Source organism: Nerophis ophidion, linkage group LG02, assembly GCF_033978795.1.
Source record: "Nerophis ophidion isolate RoL-2023_Sa linkage group LG02, RoL_Noph_v1.0, whole genome shotgun sequence".
Taxonomy (NCBI): Eukaryota; Metazoa; Chordata; class Actinopteri; order Syngnathiformes; family Syngnathidae; genus Nerophis; species Nerophis ophidion.
The window spans coordinates 85,244,254-85,256,753 of NC_084612.1; the positions used below are offsets into that span (position 1 = coordinate 85,244,254).

Below are 12,500 nucleotides of genomic sequence, written 5' to 3' on the forward strand. Positions count from 1 at the left end.
TGTGTGTGTGTGTGTGTGTGTGTGTGTGTGTGTGTGTGTGACCTCTTGCTTTGTATTGTCGGCATGACGGAGGAATGGCACAGTGTGTGCTATAAAAGCCAGGGATGCACAATGTAGAATTGTGGCTGTGCTATGCGAGGCATCACCATGGAGACACTCATTTACTGCACCTTTGTGTTGTCTGGCTCCTTAATTGTGGGTTTAACCACGTTTTCAAACATGCAGGAGACTTTTTCAAACTTTTTCAGCGCATCTACACGGAAACCACTTTTTTTTTTCTTTTTAGCGCAAACATATATTTAGATATATGTAAAAAAACAAAAAAAACTGTCAGAATAATTGTATCTGATAATAATTGTATAATTGCATATGAACCTGATAAAAACAAACACAATTAATTAATTTAACCTCCTAAGACCCAGCGTCCTCTGAAGTGGACATTCATGTTTAGTCTATAACTTCCTGAGAACAAACGTCCTCCAAAGTGGACATTTGTGTCAAGCAGAGTGGACATTTGTGTTTAGTCTATAACTTCCTGAGAACAAACGTCCTCCAAAGTGGGCTCTTGTGTCAAGCAGAGTGGACATTTGTGTTGAGTTTATAACCTCCGGAGAACAAACGTCCTCTGAAGTGGACATTTGTGTCAAGCAGAGTGGACATTTGTGTTAAGTGTATAACTTCCTGAGAACAAACGTCCTCTGAAGTGGACATTTGTGTCAAGCAGAGTGGACATTTGTGATAAGTGTGTGACCTCCTAAGAATCAGCATCCTCTGCAGTGGACATTCATGTTAAGTGTATAACTTCCTGAGAACAAATGTCCTCCAAAGTGGACATTTGTGTCAAGCAGAGTGGACATTTGTGTTGAGTTTATATTCTCCTAAGACCCAGTGTCCTCTGAAGTGGACATTTGTGCCAAGCAGAGTGGACATTTGTGTGAAGTTCATTATAAACTCAACACAAATGTCCACTTTGGAGGACGTTTGTTCTCAGGAAGTTATAGACTAAACACAAATGTCCACTCTACTTGACACAAATGTCCACTTCAAAGGACGCTGGGTCTCTGGAGGTTATAAACTCAACACAAATGTCCACTCTGCTTGACACAAATGTCCACTTCAGAGGACGTTTGTTCTCAGGAAGTTATACACTTAACACAAATGTCCACTCTGCTTGACACAAATGTCCACTTCAGAGGACGTTTGTTCTCCGGAGGTTATAAACTCAACACAAATGTCCACTCTGCTTGACACAAGAGCCCACTTTGGAGGACGTTTGTTCTCAGGAAGTTATAGACTAAACACAAATGTCCACTCTGCTTGACACAAATGTCCACTTCAGAGGACGCTGGGTCTCCGGAGGTTATAAACTCAACAAAAATGTCCACTCTGCTTGACACAAATGTTCACTTCAGAGGACGTTTGTTCTCAGGAAATTATACACTTAACACAAATGTCCACTCTGCTTGACACAAATGTCCACTTCAGAGGACGTTTGTTCTCCGGAGGTTATAAACTTAACACAAATGTCCACTCTGCTTGACACAAATGTCCACTTCAGAGGACGTTTGTTCTCAGGAAATTATACACTTAACACAAATGTCCACTCTGCTTGACACAAATGTCCACTTCAGAGGACGTTTGTTCTCCGGAGGTTATAAACTTAACACAAATGTCCACTCTGCTTGACACAAATGTCCACTTCAGAGGACGTTTGTTCTCAGGAAATTATACACTTAACACAAATGTCCACTCTGCTTGACACAAATGTCCACTTTGGAGGACGTTTGTTCTCAGGAAGTTATAGACTAAACATAAATGTCCACTCTGCTTGACACAAATGTCCACTTCAAAGGACGCTGGGTCTCCGGAGGTTATAAACTCAACACAAATGTCCACTCTGCTTGACACAAATGTCCACTTCAGAGGACGTTTGTTCTCAGGAAATTATACACTTAACACAAATGTCCACTCTGCTTGACACAAATGTCCACTTCAGAGGACGTTTGTTCTCAGGAAAGTATACACTTAACACAAATGTCCACTCTGCTTGACACAAATGTCCACTTCAGAGGACGTTTGTTCTCAGGAAGTTATAGACTAAACACAAATGTCCACTCTGCTTGACACAAATGTCCACTTCAGAGGACGTTTGTTCTCAGGAAATTATACACTTAACACAAATGTCCACTCTGCTTGACACAAATGTCCACTTCAGAGGACGTTTGTTCTCAGGAAGTTATAGACTAAACATAAATGTCCACTCTGCTTGACACAAATGTCCACTTCAGAGGACGTTTGTTCTCAGGAAGTTATAGACTAAACACAAATGTCCACTCTGCTTGACACAAATGTCCACTTCAGAGGACGTTTGTTCTCCGGAGGTTATAGACTAAACACAAATGTCCACTCTGCTTGACACAAATGTCCACTTCAGAGGACGTTTGTTCTCAGGAAATTATACACTTAACACAAATGTCCACTCTGCTTGACACAAATGTCCACTTCAGAGGACGTTTGTTCTCAGGAAGTTATAGACTAAACACAAATGTCCACTCTGCTTGACACAAATGTCCACTTCAGAGGACGCTGGGTCTCCGGAGGTTATAAACTCAACACAAATGTCCACTCTGCTTGACACAAATGTCCACTTCAGAGGACGTTTGTTCTCAGGAAGTTATAGACTAAACAAAAATGTCCACTCTGCTTGACACAAATGTCCACTTTGGAGGACGTTTGTTCTCAGGAAGTTATAGACTAAACACAAATGTCCACTCTGCTTGACACAAATGTCCACTTCAGAGGACGTTTGTTCTCAGGAAATTATACACTTAACACAAATGTCCACTCTGCTTGACACAAATGTCCACTTCAGAGGACGTTTGTTCTCAGGAAGTTATAGACTAAACATAAATGTCCACTCTGCTTGACACAAATGTCCACTTCAGAGGACGTTTGTTCTCAGGAAATTATACACTTAACACAAATGTCCACTCTGCTTGACACAAATGTCCACTTCAGAGGACGTTTGTTCTCCGGAGGTTATAGACTAAACACAAATGTCCACTCTGCTTGACACAAATGTCCACTTCAGAGGACGTTTGTTCTCAGGAAATTATACACTTAACACAAATGTCCACTCTGCTTGACACAAATGTCCACTTCAGAGGACGTTTGTTCTCAGGAAGTTATAGACTAAACACAAATGTCCACTCTGCTTGACACAAATGTCCACTTCAGAGGACGCTGGGTCTCCGGAGGTTATAAACTCAACACAAATGTCCACTCTGCTTGACACAAATGTCCACTTCAGAGGACGTTTGTTCTCAGGAAGTTATAGACTAAACACAAATGTCCACTCTGCTTGACACAAATGTCCACTTCAAAGGACGCTGGGTCTCCGGAGGTTATAAACTCAACACAAATGTCCACTCTGCTTGACACAAATGTCCACTTCAGAGGACGTTTGTTCTCAGGAAATTATACACTTAACACAAATGTCCACTCTGCTTGACACAAATGTCCACTTCAGAGGACGTTTGTTCTCCGGAGGTTATAGACTAAACACAAATGTCCACTCTGCTTGACACAAATGTCCACTTCAGAGGACGTTTGTTCTCAGGAAGTTATAGACTAAACACAAATGTCCACTCTGCTTGACACAAATGTCCACTTCAGAGGACGTTTGTTCTCCGGAGGTTATAGACTAAACACAAATGTCCACTCTGCTTGACACAAATGTCCACTTCAGAGGACGTTTGTTCTCAGGAAATTATACACTTAACAAAAATGTCCACTCTGCTTGACACAAATGTCCACTTCAGAGGACGTTTGTTCTCAGGAAGTTATAGACTAAACACAAATGTCCACTCTGCTTGACACAAATGTCCACTTCAGAGGACGCTGGGTCTCCGGAGGTTATAAACTCAACACAAATGTCCACTCTGCTTGACACAAATGTCCACTTCAGAGGACGTTTGTTCTCAGGAAGTTATAGACTAAACACAAATGTCCACTCTGCTTGACACAAATGTCCACTTCAGAGGACGCTGGGTCTCCGGAGGTTATAAACTCAACACAAATGTCCACTCTGCTTGACACAAATGTCCACTTCAGAGGACGTTTGTTCTCAGGAAGTTATACACTTAACACAAATGTCCACCCTGCTTGACACAAATGTCCACTTCAGAGGACGCTGGGTCTCCGGAGGTTATAAACTCAACAAAAATGTCCACTCTGCTTGACACAAATGTCCACTTCAGAGGACGTTTGTTCTCAGGAAATTATACACTTAACACAAATGTCCACTCTGCTTGACACAAATGTCCACTTCAGAGGACGTTTGTTCTCCGGAGGTTATAAACTCAACACAAATGTCCACTCTGCTTGACACAAGAGCCCACTTTGGAGGACGTTTGTTCTCAGGAAGTTATAGACTAAACATAAATGTCCACTCTGCTTGACACAAATGTCCACTTTGGAGGACGTTTGTTCTCAGGAGGTTATAAACGCAACACAAATGTCCACTTCAGAGGACGTTTGTTCTCAGGAAGTTATACACTTAACACAAATGTCCACCCTGCTTGACACAAATGTCCACTTCAGAGGACGCTGGGTCTCCGGAGGTTATAAACTCAACAAAAATGTCCACTCTGCTTGACACAAATGTCCACTTCAGAGGACGTTTGTTCTCAGGAAATTATACACTTAACACAAATGTCCACTCTGCTTGACACAAATGTTCACTTCAGAGGACGTTTGTTCTCCGGAGGTTATAAACTCAACACAAATGTCCACTCTGCTTGACACAAGAGCCCACTTTGGAGGACGTTTGTTCTCAGGAAGTTATAGACTAAACATAAATGTCCACTCTGCTTGACACAAATGTCCACTTTGGAGGACGTTTGTTCTCAGGAAGTTATAGACTAAACACAAATGTCCACTCTGCTTGACACAAATGTCCATTTCAGAGGACGTTTGTTCTCTGGAGGTTATAAACTCAACACAAATGTCCACTCTGCTTGACACAAATGTCCACTTCAGAGGACGTTTGTTCTCAGGAAGTTATAGACTAAACATAAATGTCCACTCTGCTTGACACAAATGTCCACTTCAGAGGACGTTTGTTCTCCGGAGGTTATAAACTCAACACAAATGTCCACTCTGCTTGACACAAATGTCCATTTCAGAGGACGTTTGTTCTCAGGAAGTTATAGACTAAACACAAATGTCCACTCTGCTTGACACAAATGTCCACTTGGGAGGACGTTTGTTCTCAGGAAGTTATAGACTCAACACAAATGTCCACTCTGCTTGACACAAATGTCCATTTCAGAGGACGCTGGGTCTCCGGAGGTTATAAACTCAACACACATGTCCACTCTGCTTGACACAAATGTCCACTTCAGAGGACGTTTGTTCTCAGGAAGTTATAGACTAAACATAAATGTCCACTCTGCTTGACACAAATGTCCACTTCAGAGGACGTTTGTTCTCCGGAGGTTATAAACTCAACACAAATGTCCACTCTGCTTGACACAAATGTCCATTTCAGAGGACGTTTGTTCTCAGGAAGTTATAGACTAAACACAAATGTCCACTCTGCTTGACACAAATGTCCACTTCGGAGGACGTTTGTTCTCAGGAAGTTATAGACTAAACACAAATGTCCACTCTGCTTGACACAAATGTCCATTTCAGAGGACGCTGGGTCTCCGGAGGTTATAAACTCAACACACATGTCCACTCTGCTTGACACAAATGTCCATTTCAGAGGACGTTTGTTCTCAGGAAGTTATAGACTAAACATAAATGTCCACTCTGCTTGACACAAATGTCCACTTTGGAGGACGTTTGTTCTCAGGAAGTTATAGACTAAACATAAATGTCCACTCTGCTTGACACAAATGTCCACTTTGGAGGACGTTTGTTCTCAGGAAGTTATAGACTAAACATAAATGTCCACTCTGCTTGACACAAATGTCCACTTCAAAGGACGCTGGGTCTCCGGAGGTTATAAACTCAACACAAATGTCCACTCTGCTTGACACAAATGTCCACTTCAGAGGACGTTTGTTCTCAGGAAGTTATAGACTAAACACAAATGTCCACTCTGCTTGACACAAATGTCCATTTCAGAGGACGTTTGTTCTCTGGAGGTTATAAACTCAACACAAATGTCCACTCTGCTTGACACAAATGTCCACTTCAGAGGACGTTTGTTCTCAGGAAGTTATAGACTAAACATAAATGTCCACTCTGCTTGACACAAATGTCCACTTCAGAGGACGTTTGTTCTCCGGAGGTTATAAACTCAACACAAATGTCCACTCTGCTTGACACAAATGTCCATTTCAGAGGACGTTTGTTCTCAGGAAGTTATAGACTAAACACAAATGTCCACTCTGCTTGACACAAATGTCCACTTCAGAGGACGTTTGTTCTCAGGAAATTATACACTTAACACAAATGTCCACTCTGCTTGACACAAATGTCCACTTCAGAGGACGTTTGTTCTCAGGAAGTTATAGACTAAACACAAATGTCCACTCTGCTTGACACAAATGTCCACTTCAGAGGACGTTTGTTCTCCGGAGGTTATAAACTCAACACAAATGTCCACTCTGCTTGACACAAGAGCCCACTTTGGAGGACGTTTGTTCTCAGGAAGTTATAGACTAAACATAAATGTCCACTCTGCTTGACACAAATGTCCACTTCAGAGGACGCTGGGTCTCCGGAGGTTATAAACTCAACACAAATGTCCACTCTGCTTGACACAAATGTCCACTTCAGAGGACGTTTGTTCTCAGGAAGTTATAGACTCAACACAAATGTCCACTCTGCTTGACACAAATGTCCACTTCAGAGGACGTTTGTTCTCAGGAAGTTATAGACTAAACACAAATGTCCACTCTGCTTGACACAAATGTCCACTTCAAAGGACGCTGGGTCTCCGGAGGTTATAAACGCAACACACATGTCCACTCTGCTTGACACAAATGTCCACTTCAGAGGACGTTTGTTCTCAGGAAGTTATAGACTAATCATAAATGTCCACTCTGCTTGACACAAATGTCCACTTCAGAGGACGCTGGGTCTCCGGAGGTTATAAACTCAACACAAATGTCCACTCTGCTTGACACAAATGTCCACTTCAGAGGACGTTTGTTCTCAGGAAATTATACACTTAACACAAATGTCCACTCTGCTTGACACAAATGTCCACTTCAGAGGACGTTTGTTCTCCGGAGGTTATAAACTCAACACAAATGTCCACTCTGCTTGACACAAGAGCCCACTTTGGAGGACGTTTGTTCTCAGGAAGTTATAGACTAAACACAAATGTCCACTCTGCTTGACACAAATGTCCATTTCAGAGGACGTTTGTTCTCTGGAGGTTATAAACTCAACACAAATGTCCACTCTGCTTGACACAAATGTCCACTTCAGAGGACGTTTGTTCTCAGGAAGTTATAGACTAAACATAAATGTCCACTCTGCTTGACACAAATGTCCACTTCAGAGGACGTTTGTTCTCCGGAGGTTATAAACTCAACACAAATGTCCACTCTGCTTGACACAAATGTCCATTTCAGAGGACGTTTGTTCTCAGGAAGTTATAGACTAAACACAAATGTCCACTCTGCTTGACACAAATGTCCACTTCAGAGGACGTTTGTTCTCAGGAAATTATACACTTAACACAAATGTCCACTCTGCTTGACACAAATGTCCACTTCAGAGGACGTTTGTTCTCAGGAAGTTATAGACTAAACACAAATGTCCACTCTGCTTGACACAAATGTCCACTTCAGAGGACGTTTGTTCTCCGGAGGTTATAAACTCAACACAAATGTCCACTCTGCTTGACACAAGAGCCCACTTTGGAGGACGTTTGTTCTCAGGAAGTTATAGACTAAACATAAATGTCCACTCTGCTTGACACAAATGTCCACTTCAGAGGACGCTGGGTCTCCGGAGGTTATAAACTCAACACAAATGTCCACTCTGCTTGACACAAATGTCCACTTCAGAGGACGTTTGTTCTCAGGAAGTTATAGACTCAACACAAATGTCCACTCTGCTTGACACAAATGTCCACTTCAGAGGACGTTTGTTCTCAGGAAGTTATAGACTAAACACAAATGTCCACTCTGCTTGACACAAATGTCCACTTCAAAGGACGCTGGGTCTCCGGAGGTTATAAACGCAACACACATGTCCACTCTGCTTGACACAAATGTCCACTTCAGAGGACGTTTGTTCTCAGGAAGTTATAGACTAATCATAAATGTCCACTCTGCTTGACACAAATGTCCACTTCAGAGGACGCTGGGTCTCCGGAGGTTATAAACTCAACACAAATGTCCACTCTGCTTGACACAAATGTCCACTTCAGAGGACGTTTGTTCTCAGGAAATTATACACTTAACACAAATGTCCACTCTGCTTGACACAAATGTCCACTTCAGAGGACGTTTGTTCTCCGGAGGTTATAAACTCAACACAAATGTCCACTCTGCTTGACACAAGAGCCCACTTTGGAGGACGTTTGTTCTCAGGAAGTTATAGACTAAACACAAATGTCCACTCTGCTTGACACAAATGTCCACTTCAGAGGACGCTGGGTCTCCGGAGGTTATAAACTCAACACAAATGTCCACTCTGCTTGACACAAATGTCCACTTCAGAGGACGCTGTGTCTCCGGAGGTTATAAACTCAACACAAATGTCCACTGTGCTAGACACAAATGTCCACTTTGGAGGACGTTTGTTCTCAGGAAGTTATATACTTAACATGAATGTCCACTTCTGAGGACGCTGGGTCTTAGGAGGTTAAGGAAATATTAAATGATACCAAAATGCATACATTGAGTGAATTCATACTCTATAAAGACATTGTGAAAAAGGGTTTTTCTTTTTAGAAATTTTAGCAAACGTATTAAATCCACCTGGCCGACAGTAAAGCACGGCAAAGTCCACAAAGTATCGAGCAAAGGCCGTGAATACTTACAGTAATGCACGTATTGTTTTTATTTTTAATACATTAGTGAGCATTTCTTTAAAAAAATGTATAAATAAATCACTTTGTCGATATGGGGTATTGTGTGTCGAATTTTGAGGATAGAAATTAACTGAGGAAAAAAGGGCACTAACGTAACAAAACGCGGAGAAAGTGAAGCGCCGTGAATGCTTACAGCAATGCTAGTATTGTTTTTATTTTTTAATACATTTGTGAGAATTTCATTAAAAAAAAATAATAAATCACTTTGTCAATATGGGGAATTGTGTGTAGAATTTTGAGAATAGAAATTAACTTAGGAAAAAAAGGCACAAACGTAACAAAATGTGGAAAAAGTGAAGCGCCGTGAATACTTACAATAATGCTAGTATTGTTTTTTTTTTTTTAAATACATTTGTGAGCATTTCTTTAAAAATAAATAAATAAATAAATCACTTTGTCAATATGGGGAATTGTGTGTAGAATTTTGAGGATAGAAATACATTTTGGGAAAAAAAGGCGCTAACGTAACAAAACGTGGAGAAAGTGAAGCGCCGTGAATACTTTCAGTAATGCTCGCATTGTTTTTATTTTTAATATATTTGTGAGCATTTCTATAAAATAAATACATAAATAGATCACTTTGTCAATATGGGGAATTGAGTGTAGAATTTTGAGGATAGAAATACATTTAGAGGAAAAAAAGGCACTAACGTAACAAAACGTGGAGAAAGTGAAGCGTCGTGAATACTTACAGTAATGCTCGTATTGTTTTTATTTTTTAATACATTTGTGAGAATTAAAAAAAATAAAATAAAATCACTTTGTCAATATGGGGAATTGTGTGTAGAATTTTGAGGATAGAAATTAATTTAGGAAAAAAAAGGCGCTAACGTAACAAAATGTGGAGAAAGTGAAGCGCCCGTGATTCATATTTGTCTGACACATGAAACGTGAACAACTGCAGGGCTGCGCTATCCACTTTGGCCGCCGGGTGGCAGTAGAGTGTTGAACATCTTTTTCCGACTTTGACCGCAGTGTAAGTTGCTATGCGGGGCGGCGCTTTCCATCATTTTCAGCAGACTGCATTACAAAATGAATCCCCCTTCCCTGCTGTGTGCGGCAATTTTGCATGAAATACAACATCTGATCTTTTTGACGGGGAATATCAAGCACACACACACACACACACACACACACACACACACACACACACACACGTCTCACCTATGTACAAGGAGGAGTCCTTCCTGTGGACGTGGTCGTCGATGTAGGAGACCCCCAGGGGTTGGACGGGCGTGGCCCCGATGCCCAGCAGGACCTGGGCGCCGATGAGCAGCAGGTACATCATGTTGGTGCTGGCGCGGTCGCCGCATTTATACGCCGAGTCTTTGTTGTCGGAGCGGGTGCTGTTGGAGCACACGTCCCGGCCGTCCTCGGCGTGCCAGGAGTCCCCGGCCTCGTACTCGTACTGGTGGGTCAAGAACTCGGGCAGCGCCGAGAGCAGCGCCCCAAGCGCCATGACGATGCCGCCGCAGCCGATCAAGCGCGGCCGGTGGGCCTTGGCGCCGAAGTAGCTGACGAAGAGGATGAGGGCCAGGTTGCCGATCTCGAAGCTGCTGGCGATCACGCCCACGTCGGCGCTCTGCAGGTTGAAGCGTCTCTCCAGCGTGGTCAGAACGCTCACCTGGCGGGGGACAGAGGCCCAGGGACGCAGCGTGAAAAGTCGGGAGTGCACACCTTCAAACTCGGCGCGGCGTCACGGCCAACGAGTCAAAATAGTGGTTCACAATTCAGGGCATAAAAATTTGGTGCATAAAAATTGTGTAAAAATTCTATATAAAAAAAATTCAGAGCCGAAAAAATTTTTTGTTTTGAAATTCAGTGTGTAGAAATCAGGGTATACCATTTTTGTGTAAAACTAATTTAAAAAAGAAAAACATGAGTTTTAAAATTCAGTGAGTTAAAATCAGTGTACCTGTAAAAGAAAATGTGTGGAAAAAAATTTTGAGTGCAACAAATTTTGGTGCACAACAATTCATTGTGTAGAAATTCAATGGTGAAGAAGAAAATTTATTGTAGGAAAATTCAGTAAAAAAAAAAAAATGTATAGCAAAATTTGCTGCATAAAAAAATTGTGAAGAAATTCAATTTAAAAAATGTAATGCAGACAAAAAATAGTGTTTTAAAATTCAGTGTGTAAAAATTGTGCGGTATTGTGTAGAAATTCTATGTATTTATTTTTAAGTTTTAAAATTCAGTGGGAAAAAAATCAGTGTATACAATTTTTGTGTAAAAAAAAAAATGTAAAAAAGAAAAACATGAGTTTTAAAATTCAGTGAGTTAAAATCACTGTACATGTATAAGAAAATGTGTGGGAAAAAATTGAGTGCAACAAATTTTGGTGCACAACAATTCATTGGGTAGAAATTCAATGGTGAAGAAGAAAATTTATTGTAGGAAAATTCAGTAAAAAAAAAAGTGTAGCAAAATTTGCTGCATAAAAAAATTGTGAAGAAATTCAATTTAAAAAATGTAATGCAGACAAAAAATTGTGTTTTAAAATTCAGTGTGTAAAAAATTGTGCGGTATTGTGTAGAAATTCAATTTATATATTTTTAAGTTTTAAAATTCAGTGAGTTAAAATCAATGTACATGTATAAGAAAATGTGTGGGGAAAAATTTGAGTGCAACAAATTTTAGTGCACAACAATTCATTGGGTAGAGATTCAATGGTGAAGAAGAAAATTTATTGTAGGAAAATTCAGTAAAAAAAAAAAGTGTAGCAAAATTTGCTGCATAAAAAAATTGTGTAGAAATTCAATTTAAAAAATGTAGTGCAGACAAAAAAATAGTGTTTTAAAATTCAGTGTGTAAAAAATAGTGCGGTATCAATTGTGTAGAAATTCAATATATATATTTTTAAGTGTTAAAATTCAGTGTGAAAAAATCAGTGTGTACAATTTTTGTGTAAAAAAAAAAAAATTTAAAAAGAAAAACATGAATTTTAAAATTCAGTGAGTTAAAATCAATGTACATGTATAAGAAAATGTGTGGGGAAAAAATTGGAGTGCAACAAATTTTGGTGCACAACAATTCATTGTGTAGAAATTCAATGGTGAAGAAGAAAATTTATTGTAGGAAAATTCAGTAAAAAAAAAAGTGTAGCAAAATTTGCTGCATAAAAAAAATTGTGTAGAAATTCAATTAAAAAAATGTAGTGTAGACAAAAATATTGTGTTTTAAAACTCAGTGTGTAAAAAATAGTGCTGTATCAATTGTGTAGAAATTCAATATATATATTTTTAAGTTTTAAAATTCAGTGTGAAAAAAATCAGTGTATACAATTTTTGTGTAAAAAAAATGGTAAAAAAGAAAAACATGAGTTTTAAAATTCAGTGAGTTAAAATCAGTGTACATGTATAAGAAAATGTGTGGGAAAAAATTGAGTGCAACAAATTTTGGTGCGTAACAATTCATTGTGTAGAAATTCAATGGT

At 40.0% G+C, this 12,500-nt stretch overlaps 1 protein-coding gene across 1 annotated transcript in view; it reads right to left on the bottom strand.

Moving 5' to 3' along the window:
• Window positions 1-12,500, bottom strand: part of LOC133546831 (solute carrier organic anion transporter family member 3A1-like) — a 65,593-nt gene that overhangs the window by 48,320 nt on the left and 4,773 nt on the right. Inside the window, exon 2 of the mRNA XM_061892666.1 lies at window positions 10,229-10,688. Within this exon, the coding sequence (XP_061748650.1) occupies window positions 10,229-10,688 (460 nt within the window). The remainder of the gene's footprint in view (window positions 1-10,228; window positions 10,689-12,500) is intronic.